This window comes from Anolis sagrei, chromosome 2 (genome assembly GCF_037176765.1).
Source record: "Anolis sagrei isolate rAnoSag1 chromosome 2, rAnoSag1.mat, whole genome shotgun sequence".
NCBI lineage: Eukaryota > Metazoa > Chordata > Lepidosauria > Squamata > Dactyloidae > Anolis > Anolis sagrei.
Window position 1 is genome coordinate 254,369,854 of NC_090022.1, and position 17,387 is coordinate 254,387,240.

Sequence of the window (17,387 nt, forward strand, 5' to 3'; positions counted from 1 at the left end):
CTCTGTATACCCTTACAACACTTCCCCCCAAATCTGCATTGAATCCCCCCCCCCCCCAATTGGTGCAGGAGACAGCAAGAGCACTATCCCCCCCCCCCCTTTCCACCACTGGAAGTTATTTCTTCAGGAGAAAGGGATCATTAGATACAACCTTTTGGCTTCACCACTTGTTTTTCACGAACTTAAAAAAATCTATACAAAACCTTCTGTACCAAGAAGTGCTTTCCAAAATTTGCATGGTCTCATTATCCCAGAAAGGAACTGCTGAAGCCCAGTGCATTGGATATAGACTTAGAGTGCACCTACATCGGCTATGTACAAATTTTGGCCCTCCAGGTGTTTTGGACTTCAACTCCCACAATTCCTAACAGTGAATTGCCCGTGCTTGATCTACACTCTAGAATTAATGTAGTGTGATACCACTTGAATTACCATGGCCAAATACTGTGAGATGTTGGAGAGTGGTCCCTGGTAAAAAAAAAAAAAAAAGATTGGGAACCCCTACACTAAAGCAGTTGTAGTTTTATAAGGTCTTTAGCCTTCTCTGCCAGGGTGCTGGTGCCTCATCAAACTAAAAATACTGGAATTCCAATAGCGCTAAGCCATGGAAGTTGAATTGGTGTTTAATGGCATTAATTCTACAGTGTGGAAGCACCTTTTGTTGCTCATTATTTTGTATTAATTTCAGTAGGCCCATTTTAGACATAGGTAACTTAACTCTGTTTGATTTTAACAGGCCTTCTGTAATTATGATTAAATCTGGCTCCAGCCCTTTCCCCCCTAACTTTCCAAGTCATAATATGTGGCTTTCTATTGGAAATGGGGAACTGAGCAATAAAAAAAAATCCTTTTGTCAAAAGTCTCCATTTGGAGTGGGAACTGCACATGGACTGTCCTCATTCTTCATCTCAGTTTTGACAGCAGGAAAAAAAACTTTCACTTGATAAGTGATAGGAGATAGGCAGAAGAGAAGGAACCAGTTGCCACTTGGTTTCCTCTTAGGTGGTACCAAGAGAGGAAAAAGGTCAGCATGGAGGCCTTGTCTACCTCCATTCTGATTTCATTGATTTCAGGGGAATTCATATTTAGATAGGTATTTAGGTAGATATCCCACTAAAACAGTAGTTCCCAACCTGTGGTCCTTGGACCATCAGTGGTCTGCAAGAACGAAAATATGGTCTGTGGCCTCACCATTACTACACATCGAAACCACATGGCAATGAGAGCAACTGGTCTCGCGAAATACTCTTATAGTGCCAAGGCAACTGGAATGTCATGAGGGGAGAGGCTGAGTCCCCACAAAAGATTACTACTACTACATCAGCTCTAGATTATTAAATATGGTTTTCTTTGGGCAAGCATATGGCTACTACTGGGTGGCATATGTTCTATATCAGAAACTAGAGCTGACATGGTCTATCCAATGCAGTTTTCTGAATTAGCACCCCAAATAACCAAACCAAATCTAAGGTTGACCAAAAGCTGATTCATAACCCTATTGGTACTAATGTTGGAGGTTGGTTCCTGGTCAAAAAAGGTTGGGAACCACTATACTAAAGCAATACAGCTTGAATATTGAAATGTGTACTTATGCATTTATCCAAATATGAATTCCACTGAAATTAATTGAATTGAAATAAAGGCACACAATAGCCTCTGCTCTCTATTGATGTACATTTGGCCATCTGCTCCATAATCGAGTAAGTGATGTCTGCCAGAGGAAGCCAGCTTTCCTACCTGGATTTCTTTACTTGCCTCAGCATGATAAAACCAGATGGAGGAAGTAAAAGGAGCAAAATACACTTTCCTTTCCCTCTTTCCACCTTTTTGAAAAATTTATTGTGTGTCTCATATAAATTGTGTGTCCCATATAATATATGTTTGCCGGATACAGAACTTCAATAAACAAACTATAATAAAAGCAAACCATTTTGATAAATAAACACATTTATTTATTTTAAGAATGACATATATGAATTAGCAATTAATTTATAAGCCAGTTAGAACCCGTAAGTTTCATGTTTACTTTCACTGAAGCTTATATTGTAAGCCACTTTCAATCCCAATGGTGAGAGAATAACAACTGACAACGTTTGTGGGTCCACATTTGTTACTTGTGTCACTATCCAAATATTTCTGACTACTTCAATATGGTTTTACTTAATAAAAGGTAAAAGTTTCCCCTTGACATTAATTCTAGTCATGTCTGACTCTGGGGGTTGGTGCTCATCTCCATTTCTAAGCCGAAGAGCCGGCGTTGTCTTGTCCGTTGATGCCTCCAAGGTCATGTGGCCGGCATGATTGCATGAAGTGCCATTACCTTCTTACCGGAGTGGTACCTATCAATTTACTCACATTTGTATGTTTTCAAACTGCTAGGTTAGCAGAAGCTGGGGCTAACAGTGGGAGCTCACTCTGCTCCCCAGATACGAACCACCAACCTTTCAGTCAGCAAGCTCAGCAGCTCAGTTTAACCTGCTGCACCACCAGTGGTTCCTTCTTAGTTAATATTTTAGCATATTGTTAACATGAGAACAGTTCCATTCAGTACAAAAGATAGGCCTGTGGGATCACTGTGTAAACTCAAATGCTTGCCTTCTGCTCCTTTCATTAATACAATTGTTGCTTAATAGAAAATTCTTACCTGGGGGGTTTCCCTTTGATGGTGGGACTAATCTTTTTACTATGAAATCTTGGAAAGACTTAGTACATTCCCCATTTTCAATAGGTGACTAAGAATATCTGCCTCTGAGAGCAATGTGACATCCCAGATGTTATGAAGGACCAGCATTTATACTTGACAAGATGAGAGGGTTGGGATGTTCGAGCATTCCTAGTCAAGCCAAGCAACAGATCATCATAATTGTAAAAACTAAAAAGCCACTGTAGTGATTTTACCACCAGGGAAATTGTTCATCCATCAGTAAGATTATTACGGTTAAGAGACAATGAGGAGAGGGAGTTAAAATTGCTTTAGCCCGTTGAATCATCAGTTCCCTCTGGATTCAAAGCTTGAATTGGTTTTGGAGTGAGGTGGCATAAGAGGGCTGCTACTAGAAATCTTAACAAGTTGATCACAGTCTCAGAAACACTTGCGAGTGTAAGTACAATCTCCTCCTCCAAGGAAAAGTGTAGGTTATATTGTGAAGGAGAAAAAGATGGGAGTGCAATTAGCCATGGCTTCTTTTACATGTTTCCTTGCCATGTGCCATCGGGTAGGTGGCTGTTCTAAAAAGGGAAATGTATGACACCACAAGTAACTGAATATGAATGAAGGTCTATATTTACAAATGACTTCTTGGGGGGACTAAAGAGAGGACATTTAAGTCAGAGAAGAATAAAAGGAACAAAGCACAGAAAAAGTTTGTCTGGAGCCGAGTAGCTCCTTACGGTGTTCATGTATAGACTGGAATAATCTGTGAACTGAAAGTCTTCTGTTTGTGTTCAGCTTGATAAGAAGGGAACAAAAACATAGAGCATGTGATTACCTGTTTAAAAAGAGAGTGTTTGGGGTAGTTATCTTTTCACTTACAGAGCCTGTATGGCATTGTTGGGTTTCATCCCTAGACTGCACAAGTCTCCTGTGTCATCAAGTCTCCAGTCCTTAACGAGTAGCTAGACTAGAGATAGGATTAGGCTGAGGGAATCCTCCCCCACATTCCTATGCCTGTTTACCAGTTGGTAATACTACAATTACATCTCTGATTAATAGCTACCATCCGTATCTGAGCCCTGTTCACCCCACCAGCTCAGTAGATATCCCAGGCAATGATCAATCTATTTGCCCTCAAGAAACTGGGAAATTGTTGCTTCTGTTTGATGTTTGATGCTTTGTCTTATGTCTGATATAACAAGCTGTGTTTTTTTATTTAATTTTAGTTAAGTCATAATTTGTATTTATATGTTGGGTTGTTAAATTTCGTTATGTCTGATATAACAGGCTGTGTTTTTTATTTAATTTTAGTTAAGTCATAATTTGTGTTTATATGTTGGGTTGTTAAATTTCATTACTATGGATGTATTGTTGTTATATTCAGGCATGAATGTTTGCCTTTTATGTTTGGAATCTGCCCTGAGTCCCTCCGGGGAGATAGGGCAGAATATAAAGTTGTTGTTGTTGTTGTTGTTGTTGTTGTTACCAAAGGGTCTTTGTCTTTCCTCCTCCTGCTAGCCACTGTCTCTTCCCCCTTTGAACGTGTAGTAATGGAATTCTGAGGGAACTTCCTCTTTTAAGTTTTATTGTTCTGGGTTGACGATGTAGCCATTGTCTCTTCTGCTTTTTCTTCCTTCCCGCGAGGACACATTTTGCCTCTTTCTTTAGGCAAATTGTAGCTGCATAGATTTTTTACTCTCCCCCCCCCTTTTCTTTTTTTTACCTCTTTAGAAGATGAGCTTTAGTAAGCTAGTTAGCTTCAAGACCTTTTCTATCAGGAATGCATTGTTTTTACTTCAATAAATACTTTATAAAGTTCTGGCTCTGCAATCCTGTGCCATCTGAAGGAATAGCTTATCCCAGCTCATGAAATGTAAACTTTCTGCTGGTTATGAAGTTTACTTCTAGTACTCTGCTATATTTATGGTAGAATAAACCCAACTGAGGGTTATTTTTGAGCCTAACAGCTCAGATTCACCAGCAGGCATGAAGCATATAGAGTCTCGCTTATTCAACATAAATGGGCCGGCAGAAAGTTGGATAAGCTAAAATGTTGGTTAATAAGGAGGGATGAAGGAAAATTAAACGTCAAATTACGTTATGATTATACAAGTTAAGCACCAAAACATCATTTTTTACAACAAATTGACAGAAAAAACAGTTCAATACATGGTAATGTTACGTAGTAATTACTGTATTTATGAGTTTAGCACCAAAACATTGCAATGTATTGAAACAACAGTGGATCCGGGCGGGAAGTAGACAGTGTTGGATAATACAGAACGTTGGATGAGCAAAGGTTGGATAAATGAGACTCTACTGTACCAAAGTTTAAATATGTTATCTTGTCCATAGGATAATTACACCAGTATATCCATGAGCACATTGTATGTTTTGTAATTTCATTTGACCATAGCGAGTTTTTTGTATCTTGCAGGTGTTTGCCTCAATACATATTATTTGTCTAAGATGTACTTGTGCACAATCGTGAACGCCTTCTTGTAGGAGCCATCTCTGGAAGACAGATCTTTATTTGAAGTGATCTGCCTTAAGTATTAACAGAGTGCAAGGGAATGGATGTGTATCCCCGATTTGAACACAAAGCCTCTGCTGAGGCATATATATGTATATCTTTGTGTTGAGGTTGCCTCTGGAGAGTGATCTCTTTGTAGGCGTAGTAGGAACGCCGGTTTTAGAACAGGTTGGCTTTATATACATGGCAGGCTGGTGTCACGCCACCGGGTGTGATCCAGAAGGGGATTTGCTATAGTGTGCCCCTTCCTCCTGTTTTTAGGCAAGCTCTCCTCCAGGGTAGGCCCGGACCCATCGTGTCCTTTTATTGTCGCAACTCCCAGATTGTGATACTCTCACAAAACTGTTGCTAGGCAACAAATGTGGTTACCAGGTCTCAGCGAATAGCTGAAGGGGAGAAAGCAAAGTGTTGCACCATTGTAGAGTAACCATAGCAATGACCTACTATTACAGAAGAGTGGAGAATTATCATTAACCAGTGTTAAAAGTATCCTAGAGGAAGGAGCCTGGGATCTGGAGGCTTCCCAGCAGCATCTCTGCATAATTGTGTCATCTAGAGAAAGGGTCAGAGCTCTTTCAGGACACCTGGTTGATGGTGGGCTTCAAGGTGGGGGTTATATTGTGCGATATGGGGCATAAGTAGCAAATGGGGCAGAATTATGGAATATTCTTCAATTAAGAAGCTTTTGTTTAGCATTGAGCAGGCATGGGAAAAGTTGGGCCTTCCAGCTGTTTTGGACTTCAACTCTCAGCATTCCTAACAGCCTCAGGCCCTTTCCTTTTCCCCCTCAGCCGCATAAGCGGCTGAGGGGGAAAAGGAAGGGTCCTGAGGCTGTTAGAAATGGTGGGAGTTGATGTCCAAAAATGCCTGGAGGGAAGACCAAAGTGTGCCCAGGCCTGGTATAGATCCGAACACAGTCCTTTTCTGTCCCACTCCCTATTTCCCAAACCAGTCTAATTATTTCCTAACAAAACTATTCTTTCATTAATTAGACGTCCAACTTGGGATGAGTTCTTTTTTCCCCAAAGTGTGCCAGGCCTGGTATAGATCCCGACACAGTCCTTTTCTATCCCTCTCCCTATTTCCCAAACCAGTCTACTTATTTCCTGACAAAACTATTCCTTCATTAATTAGACGCCCAACTTGGGATGAGGTTTCTTTTGTCTTCTCTCTATTTAGGGGTCTTCCCTGTCATTTCATCATACTAACCCCCTCTGCCATTAAAAGAAAATACCTTATTCCTCTTCTTTTCTCCCTTCCGCTCTTTCAAGTGAGGTGAATTTAATTTTCAGTATTTCGTACACAGCTTAGGCAGCTGAAGGGGAAAAGGAAGGGGCCCGGGGCTGTTAGGAATGGTGGGAGTTGGAAGTCCAAAAACACCTGGAGAGAAGACCAAAGTGTGCCCAGGCCTGGTATAGATCCAGACACAATCCTCTTCTATCCCTCTCCCTATTTCCCAGACCAGTCAACTTATTTCCTGACAAAACTATTCCTTCATTAATTAGACGTCCAACTTGGGATGAGTTTTTTTTTGGTCCTCTCTCTATTTAGGGGTCTTCCCCGTCATTTCCTCATACAAACCCCTTCTGCCATTTAAAAAAACATCTTCTTCCTCTTCTTCTCTCCCTTCCACTTTCCAACTGAGTTGGATTTAATTTTCAGTATTTGGTACACAGCTTAAGCAGCTGAAGGGGAAAAGGAAGGGGCCTGAGGCTGTTAGGAATGGTGGGAGTTGAAGTCCAAAACCGTCTGGAGGGAAGACCGAAGTTTGCCCAGGCCTGGTATAGATCCAGCCATGGTCCTCTTCTATCCCTCTCACTATTTCCCAAAACCAGTCTTACTTATTTCCTGATAAAACTATTTCCTGATTAATTAGACTTCCAACATGCCTTGCCAGCGGAAACACGAGCTCTCAGAGACTATCTTTTCGTAGAGCTTGTAAAACTTATCTATTTAGGCTGGCATTTGAATCTTGTTGATTGAAATTTTTCTTTGCTTTTAAATGTAATATTGTGGCAGTATATAAATAAATAAACAAACAAACAAACATGGGATGAGGTTTTTTGGTGCTCTATTTAGGGGTCCTCCTCCTCCTCCTTTCCTTGTACAAACCCCCTCTGTCATTAAGAAAAACACCTTCTTCCTCTTCCTCTCCCACTTTTCAACTGAGCTGGATTTAATTTTCAGTATTTGGTACACAGCTTAAGCAGCTGAAGAGGAAAAGGAAGGGGCCTGAGGCTGTTAGGAATGGTGGGAGTTGAAGTCCAAAACACTCAGAGGGCCCAACTTGGCCCATGCCTGCTGTAGACGCGCATAGCTGCATGAACTGCGCCTACACTGACCAAATAGCGCGGGTTCATGCTGCATTCTAGGCCAGCGTGGGGAAACCAAGCTCTCCTGTTGTCTTCCTCCTCTGACGCGCCTTGTGTCGTCCTTCTTCTCTCTCTTTCTCTCTCTCTCTCCTTCCTGGTTGCAGGCACAGAGCGGCACGAGCTCACCTCCTGGAAGAGCCACGCGTCCATCTACCGCTTCTTCCGCGAAGCCCTGGAAGCCAAGACCAGCGGCGGCAGCGGCAGCAACAACAACAACAGCAATAGCGGCAGCAACAACAACAACAACAGCGGTGGCAACGACTCCTTAGGCAAAGCGGAGCCTCCAAGGCGCTCGCAGCGCATCCGCTACGAAGACCTGTGAGGGGAGCCAGAATGAATAGGAAACAAAAGGGGGGGGGGGGGACATTGTTGGGGCGCCTGCGCAGTAGCAGCAGCGCTCCATTCCATTCCCCCCTCCCCTCCCTTCCCCTCCTCCCTCCCCTTCTGTCCTCTCCTCCTCATTAGATTGTTTTCTTCCTAGAGCACCGGGTCGCCGCGTTATACCTCTGCATTATTTCTAGATGAGTGCAACTGTCAAAGCAATACGGGTTCACTGGCTGCGGGTGCTTCCTGTGGGCGGCGGCCTTCCCCGTCCGCGCGCAGATTGAGCCTGACAGCGCCGCCGGACGCGGCTCTAATGGCCCCGGCAGGACAGGGGGACGGCGCCGGGTGGAGGCCACGCCCCCTGGAGACGGACACGCCCCTGGAGACGGCGCCCTGCCCTCCCGCCCGTTGTAGCCACGGGTCCTAGCGCCCGCCCGGTTTCTCAACCTTCCCACCTCCAATACTATTGTCCAGCCCCCCACCGCCACTTTTTTTTCTAAACTTGTCAAACTAAGAACTCTTTTTAAACACCCCCCTCCCCGGGAGGGATTATTTGTTTTTAAATCAATAATAATAAAGTTCCAGGCCATTTAAATGTGTGTGTGTGTGTATGTGTGTGTGTGTATACACACAGTTTAAGATGGCCTTTATATAGAGAGAGAGGTGAAAGATGTCTTTTTAACAGTCTTCCTGAGAGGGATTTTATACACACACACACACACACACACACACACACACATATATATATATATATATATATATATATATATATATATAATATCCCTCTCAGGCCATAAGCACACACACACACACACACTTTAAAATGGCCTCTATATATAGAGAGAGGTCAAATCAAGATCTCTTGGCCTGTGTATATGTGTGTGTACAAACATATATACACACACACACATACATACATACATGCACACACACTTTGAAATGTCCTCTATATAGAAAGACATGTCAAATATTTCTTTTGAACAAATTTCCTGAGAGGGATTGTGTGTGTGTGTGTGTGTGTGTGTATGTATGTACACACACATATACACCCACACACACACACTTTAAAATGGCCTCTATATAGAGAGAGAGGTCAAATCAAGATCTCTTGGCCTGGATATATATACACACACATACACACACACACACTTTAAAACGGCCTCTATATAGAATAAAATATCTCTTTTTAACAAATTTCCTGAGAGGGATTTTGTGTGTGTGTGTGTGTGTACACACATATACACACACACTCATTTTAAAATTGCCTCTATATAGAATAGGATATATCTTTTTAACAAATTTCCTGAGAGGGAGTGTGTGTGTGTACACACACATATATACACACACTTTAAAATCGGCTCTACATATAGAGGTCAAATGAAGATCTCTTTTTAACAATCTTCCTGGGAGGGATTTATTTATATATATATATATATATATATATATATATATATATATATATATATATGCATACACACATAGAGACACACAGATATAATGGCCTCTATATAGAGAGAGGTCAAATGATCTCTTTTTAACAATCTTCCTGGTAGGGACTATACACACACACACACACACTTTGAAATGGTCTCTATATAGCAAGAGAGAGGTCAAATCAAGATCTCTCTTTAACAATCTTCCTGAGAGGGATTATATTTTTTAACCAGTTATAATAATAATAATAAAGTTCCAGTGCTTTTTTAAAAAGTCAATTGCCCCCAAATAAATAGTAGTGACATTGAGGTAGATTCCCACAGAAATGCCCTAGAGTGACAGTAAAGGCCATTTTGGCTTCATTTGTGCACCCCACACTGAAATAATAAAGTTACCACTTGGATGTATGTAGATTAGCAGGGGAGGTTTGAACCATTTGGATTTTGACTCCTCATAGTTCTAAGAAGGCATCTATATTGTAGAATTAATGCAGCTTTGACACCGCTTTAACTGTGGAATTATGGGAGTTGTTGTTTCACAAGGTGTTTAGCCTTCTCTGCCAAAAAGTGCTGCCTCCCCACCTAACTATGAATCCCAGGATTTAATGCATTGTCGAAGGCTTTCATGGCTGGAATCACTGGGTTCTTGTGGGGTTTTTGGGCTGTATGGCCATATTCTAGAAGCATTCTCTCCTGATGTTTCGCCTGCATCCATGGCAGGCATCCCAGGATTCGATAGCATTCAGCCATGGCAGTTAAAGTGGTGTCGAACTGCATTCATTTTCAGTGTAAATGCACCGTGAAAGGTAGAAGAGGGGTGAATTTTACAGGGAAATGCTACCCAAGACGGAAAATGGAGATACATTAGTGACCATTGTAATATAAAGCAAATGCCCATGTTTGTTTGTTTTTACAATAATGTTAACTCTAGTGCCAGGTTGAGGTGTTTCTTTTGTATTCGAACAGAATATCTATTTTGTGACAAATCAGATTGCTGATACCTTTTGTAAATTTCTGGAGGGCACCGCCCTGCCTCCAGTCCCACTTAACTAAGGGTGCATCTACACTGCAGAATTAATGGAGTTTGACACCACTTTTCACTGCCATAGCTCAGTGCAATGGAATCCTGAAATTTGTACTTTGGTGAGGCACCAGGCCTTGTGAAGCTACAGATCCCATGATCCCATAGCATTAAGCCATGGCAGTTAAAAATGTGGTCAAACTTCATTAATGCTACTGTGTAGATGTCCTCCCCGGCGACACTGTGACTCATTACGGGGGACACCCACAAAGAAGCATGCCCCACTCACTTGGTTGATCCCTTTTGCCATGAGCAGCTGAGGGGGAAAAGGAAGGGGCCTGGGGCTGTTAGGAATGGTGGGAGTTGAAGCCCAAAACACCTGAAGGGCCTAAGTTTGCACAGGCCTGATTTAAACAGATCCTGCAGCAACTGGTATAATAAAGGAGTTGGTTACAAGCTTTCCTGTGATGTATTTATCTTGAAGAATGAATGCAGTGTGATGCCATTTTATACTACCATAGTTCAGTGCTAAGTAATCATGGGACTTCTAGTATGGTGAAGCACCAGCATCCTTTGGCAGACGAGGCTATGTTAAACTATATATCACATTCCATAGGATTGAGACATGACTATAGAAAGTGGTGTCAAACCGCCTTAATTCTACAGTGTAGTTGTACCCAACTGAACTTACCCACTTTTTCACACAAGCATTTTGGCCACATTTTACCACTGTTCTCCTTTGTTAAGGTGGAGGGGCAGAGGGACTGGTTTAGACCCAAAAGCCACAGTGGAGTGCAACAGGACTGGTTGTTTAGCTCCCACGGGGTGTGTCTTACACTGTAGAATTAAAGCTATTTGACACCACTTGAATGGCGTTGGCTCAATGCTATGGAATCCTGGGAGTTTTAGTTTGGCGAGGCACCAGGACTCTTTGGTAGGAAAGAGTAGAGACCTTGTAAAATACAGCTCCCAGGATTCCATAGCACTGAGCCATGGCGGTTCAAGTGGCATCACACTACATTAATTCTACAGTGTAGATGCACCCAAAGTTTTCATTTGGGGGGCGGAAGGGAAGCAAGGAGTGGGTTGTGGTTTTACAAGGTCTTTAGCCTTCTCCTTCAAGGAGCGTTGGTGCCTCACAAAACATGAAATCCCAGGATTTCATACCATTGAGTTGTGGCGGATTAAAGCGTGGTCAAACTGCATTAATCCTACAGTGTAAATTCATCCATGGGCTTCCTGAACGCTTTACCTGTGCCCATCTCAACCTGGCTCCTCTTCATGTCTTCCTTCCTTTCCTCTTTTTCTTTCTCTCTCTCCCCTGTGTAATGTCATCCTCAGGGTGTCCTGCTCCTAGACATTGTGTTTCCTTATTCACTGATGTCCTTTTCCTACCTATTACACTTTAGGCTCCTTCCTGGCCAAAGGGAAACAAACCTTAAATCACCCCCTGTCGGTTGGGAGGAAGCCACTGTGGTTTTGCAAAGTGCCAAATCTTTCCCAACGCCTCCCTTGTGGTGTTTTGTTCCATTCCAAGTGTACCTTCTTATTTTTTCAAGAAGTCTGCCATCTTTTTTAAATGGCCCCTATCCTTGTCTGGTTTGTATCCTTCCTGCTTACAGAATGAACTAGAAAGCACAGGGAATTTGTTTCAAGATCTGTCTCTTTTCTGTTTACACTGAACCAATAATAAAAACAATGGTTTCTCACTAAGAGGCAGCTGTGGTTTCTTTGTGTGTCCAGTCTGGCTGGGGTCCATTTGCTAACCAATCCATTTGCCATTGATAGGGAGACCAGTAGGTTCTCATGAGGATCGGCTTGCTCTTGAGAAGAGTGGGCAGCAAACCTTCTTTAAGGAGCTGCCACTTAGGAAAGCACTACCGGAATTGCCTTGAGGGATAATGAAGTCCTGGGTATTCCTTTTTATAGGTGGGAAGGATAAAAAGTAAATCAGAAGGAAAGACTAGTGGGAATCCTTGCCCATGAGTGAGTGCCCTACAGACCAGGTATGGTTAGGCAGCAAGAGTGGATGTTAACCTGGGCAAAACGCCTAACTAAAGGAAGCCTGGCTTGTTTGTCTCAAAGTGTTTCTACACTGTAGAATTAATACAGTGTGACACCACTTTAACTGCCATGGCTCAATGCTATGGATTCATGGAAGTTGTAGTTTTGCAAGGTCTTTCTCCTTCAAAGAGATCAGATGCCTCGCCAAACTACAATTCCGATAATTCCATAGCATTGAGCAATGGCAGCTCAAGTTGTGTCAAACTGTATCAATTCTGCAATGTACATACAACTTTACTCACCTACCTGGATATGCATCAATCTTTTGAAATAGTTCTTAATCTGTCTACTTTAAAACCGACATCATTATAATGTTGCCTTCAATCCCAAACCGTTCAATTTGTTTTGAAAACATACTGAGACTATTTTCTTAATGATGGTATATAAACTTCCCCAAATTAAGCGTGGAAGATTGTGCTCATCTTTGCACAACCATTCTAGTGCAAGGGATTTCCTTTTCCTACTTATTAGATCTTTGACTCCTTCCTTGATCAAAGAATTACCTGTTCAAGTTATTTGCAGTGAATTCCTTTGTGTAATAATAGCCAAGGCAGAATGTCAAATAATATTTGGGATAACCGGGGATAAGGACTCCTTTGGCAAAGAGGAAAACCCTATGATATTTATGGGGTTACGACTTGAAAGCAGGGACACCACAAGATCTGACCTTGGACTCTTTCCCTCAAATACTGCTGCCTAGAACTTTCAGGATGTTGGGGAAAATGTTCTTCATTTTTGGATGATCATTCCCAGCATTCCCCCAATGGTGGAGAAGAAATATCATAGGATCCAAGTGCTGTTTTGCAATTGTTGTTGTTGTTGTTGTTGTTGTTGTATTGTTGAAGGCTTCCATAGCCAGAATCACTGATTGCTGTAAGTTTTTCGGGCTATATTGCCATGTTCCAGAAGCATTCCCTCCTGACATTTTGCCTGCATCTATGGCAGTTATCCTCAGAGGTTGTGAGATGAAAAGTCAGGAGAGAATGCTTCTGGAACATGGCCATATAGCCCGAAAAACTTACAGCAACCCTATATTATTATTATTATTATTATTATTATTATTATTATTATTATTATTGTTATTATTATTATTATATCTTGGTATAAAGCACACTCTGGGCCTGTCCACCTTGTCACCTCCTATGACAACAGGATGTCATAGGAGGTGACCAGATGGACAGGCCCAGAGTGTGTTTTGTACCAGGATCCAATGAGAAAGTAATGTTATTTCTACATTATAAATATAACACTAGGCAACAAAATTTGAACATATTTCTGGTTGGAAAGTGTTATTTCCTGTTTCATTGTGTGGTACTTACTTGGGAAATAGTTGTAATATTCCGGAAACTTTGTTTTTGTGGCTGCCACAAACTATGTTGAATGGGTTGAGAGTATAGCAGATATTTATTGAAAAGCCATAGTTTAATCAACTTTTCCCATGTTTTTATGATAGAACCAATTAGGAAATAACATTTATAACCCAGGAACAAAAAAAATATTGCTTACTGTAATGCAGTGTTTCTCAGCCTGGGGGTCAGGACCCTTGGGGGGTGTCAGAGGGGTTGCCAAAGGCCATCATAAAATACAGTTTTCCTTTGGTCATGGGGGTTCTGTGTGGGAAGTTTGGCCCAATTGCATCATTGGTGGGATTTAAGAGGCTCTTTGATTGTAGGTGAACTATAAACCCCAGCAACTACAACTCCCAAATGTCAAGGTCTATTTTCCCCAAACTCCACCAATGTTCACAATTGGGCATATTGAGTATTCAGGCCAAGTTTGGCCCAGATCCATCGTTGTTTGAGTCCACAGTGCTCTCTGGATATAGGTAAACTACAACGCCAAGACTCAAGGCCAATGCCCACCAAACCCTTCTAGTACTTTCTGTTGGTCATGGGAGTTCTGTGTGCCAAATTTGGTCTCATCCATCATAGGTGGGGATCAGAATGCTCTTTGATTGCAGGTGAATTATAAATCACAGCAACTACAACTCCCAAATGACAAAACCAATCCACTGCCAACCCCACCAGTATTCAGATTTGGGCATATTGGGTATATGTGCCAAATTTGGTCCAGTGAATGAAAATAACATCCTGCATATTGGATATTTACATTATGATACATAACAGTGGCAAAATTACAGTTATGAAGTAGCAACAAAAATAATGTTATGGTTTGAGGTCACCACAACATGAGGAATGGTATTAAAGGGTCATGGCATTAGGAAGGCTGAGAAGCACTGGTATAATGGGACGTACTAGGAGGAGAGAGTCAAGACTGCTCCTGTAAGCAATAACTTTTCAGAGTGTGAAAATCTAAAACATAACAGAATAATCCCACTTGAATTCATCATTAGCATTATTATCACTATATTTACATTCCACTGTTCTCTCTTGAGTCAGCAGTGACCCAATCCTCAAAGTAGGCGGATCCCTTCAAGGGGGCCTGGAGGAGGAGGAGGAGGACAGTTTCTCAGTGGCAGCAGATCATGGGACAGACCTTAATTTCAGAAAGGCGACAACCTTGAGATTCCCTCCACCTAAAAAGGGTCATGTTTAGGAGGCAGGCTTTTGATGAGTGCCTTTGTTTCCCACTTCTGCTGACCCAGAGGAGAACCTATCATAGGATATTCTGGGGCTGAGAGTATGTGACTTGCCCAGGCTCACCCAGTGGTTTTTCACAGCCAAGCGAGATTCAAACCTTGGTCTCCAGAGCTGTTGTCCAACTATCAAATCATAAGAACACCTACCTAAAGGCATTTTTCTGTCAAACCCGGGGACACTCTCCCTCTCCATGGCCTCCTCCATCCCTCTGGCGCTTTCTGGGTCACTGTCCCCTTTCTGATCCTGCCTCTGCCCTTTTCAACCTGCTCCTTAATTGGTGGGATCTGGCGACACACAGACTCTGAGCCAATTGACCGTATAACATTCATTTCTAGAGAAAGTAGCAGGGTGGCAGGGGTTGTCACTCATTTATGTCCCACCTCTTTCTCTATCCTGGGACTCAATGCTACTTTAAAACCAGCACAGCATTAAAACATACAAACATAATGTTTTAACAATGTTTTAACATACAAAGGCAGCTGAGCGGGAAAAGGAAAGGGCCTGAGGCCAGGAATGGTGGGAGTTGAAGTCCAAAACACGTGAAGGGGCCAAGTTTGCCCATGCCTGTACTACATGTAGAGTTAAGGCAGTTTGATGCCACTCAATGCTATGGAAGTCTGGGATTTGTAGCTTGGTGAAGCACCAGCACTCTTTGGCAGGACCTTGTAAACTACAACTCCCATTATTCCATGGCATTAAGCCTTCGCAATCTAAGTGGTGTCACACTTCATTAATTCTACAATGTAGTGATACACCCAAAGTTTTCATTTTGTAGCAGAAAGGCAAGCCGGGGGGGGGGGGGGGATCCTGTCTTCTTTAGGCAAGGCTGGGAGCAACCACCAAGAAGGCCCTTACCTCTGTTCCTACAAGCCTGAGGCCCCTTCCACACAGCTAAATAAAATCCCACATTTTCTGCTTTGAACTGAAAGAAATGGCAGTGTGAATTCAGATAACCCAGTTCAAAGCAGATATTGTGGGATTTTCTGTCTTGATATTCTGGATTATATGGCTGTGTGAAAAGGCTCTAAGAAAGCAATGGGACAGAGAGAAAGGCCTCTCTCGCAGAGACAAACTCAGGCAGTAAATAAGGAGCAGCACTCAAAAAGCAAGGGGATTCCAGAGAAGAATCAAATCAGGGCCAGCTAACACCTTCCAACAAAGGATTCCCTCAGGCAGCAACCAGCCAGGCTTTGAAGCTGCAAGGCCATTCAGTGCTAATCAAGGTGGCCAATTGCAACATTCACACTTGCCTCGAGCAGACAAGCGTTCTTTCTCCCACCCTGGACATTCCACAGATATATAAACTTCACTTGCCTAGATTCCAACAGACCTCATAACCTCAGAGGATGCCTGCGAAATCATCATACTAGAGAAAAATTCCACTTACAATCCGGTTTCTGCCTCCTGCAGAATTCTGAGGTTTGTAAATGTGAGGCTGTTAAAGGCTTCTCCTTAAACTACAAACCCCAGAATTCTGCTGGAGACAGAAACCGGGTTTTAAGTTGATTTTTTCTGTAGTGTGATGTGAATGTCAGGAGAGAATGCTTCCAGAACATGGCCATACAGCCCGGGAAAACACACAGCAACTCAAACGAGGTTTGTGTGTGTGTGTTGAGTGTGCATTTCTGCCTCCATACCTCCTATGGAGTTATGGCGACTTAACTTTATGAATTCCCTAGGGGTTTCTTTAGGCAAGGAATAATACTCTGAGATGGTTCTGCCCGTTCCTTCTTCTAACAGCCTGGAGAGCGAGCTACCAGTGTGAAGAATTTAGGGCAGAACGTCTCCAAAATAGCCTTGGACTACATAAACCTTGACAACTGGGAGAAAGGGATCTGTTGCAGAGTACCTGAAGGATATGGTGAATGAAGGAGGAGCGTCCAGCCTGGGCTACTTTGTGTTGTCGAAGGCTGGAATCAGTGGGTTGCTGTGAGTTTCCTGGGCAGTATAGCCATTTTCCAGAATCATTCTCTCTTGACGTTTCGCCCACATCTATGTCAGGCATCCTCAGAAGTTGAGGTTAGTTGGAAACAAGGCAAGTGGGGTTTATATGTCTGTGGAATGTCCAGGGTGGGAGAAAGAACTCTTGTCTGCTTGAGGCAAGTGTGAATGCTGAATGGCCATCTGTCGAGGGTGCTTTGAATGCAATTTTCCTGTTTCTTGGCGTTGGGTTGGACTGGATGGCCCATGATGTCTCTTCCAACTGTATGATTCTATGATTCTAGCTGATCAACTTGATTAGCATTGAATAGCCTTGCAGCTTCAAGGCTTGGCTTCTTCCTGCCTGGTTGAGAGGTGATTAACTGGTCCTGATTGTTTCTTGTCTGGAATTCCTGTCTTTCTGGACACCGCATATTATTTGACCACTCTAACAACCACCATGTCAG

The 17,387-nt window shown here is 42.5% G+C and overlaps 1 protein-coding gene and 1 long non-coding RNA gene across 8 annotated transcripts in view; one reads left to right on the forward strand and one right to left on the reverse strand.

The window, feature by feature from the left end:
- Positions 1-12,049, forward strand: part of ARB2A (ARB2 cotranscriptional regulator A) — a 237,773-nt gene extending 225,724 nt beyond the window's left edge. For 6 of the 7 annotated variants that reach the window (XM_060761780.2, XM_060761783.2, XM_060761781.2 and 3 more), the window contains one exon: positions 7,663-12,049. In XM_060761780.2, coding sequence (XP_060617763.2) covers positions 7,663-7,880 — 218 coding nt within the window. In that variant the 3' untranslated portion in view covers positions 7,881-12,049. The remainder of the gene's footprint in view (positions 1-7,662) is intronic. The other variant, XR_010909335.1, reaches the window with a different exon arrangement.
- On the reverse strand, positions 7,241-8,150 carry LOC137096142 (uncharacterized). Its single transcript, XR_010909336.1, has 2 exons — positions 8,063-8,150; positions 7,241-7,874 (listed from the first exon to the last, which is right to left on the reverse strand). It is a non-coding gene; the product is annotated as an uncharacterized lncRNA (long non-coding RNA).
- Positions 12,050-17,387: the final 5,338 nt, after the last annotated feature.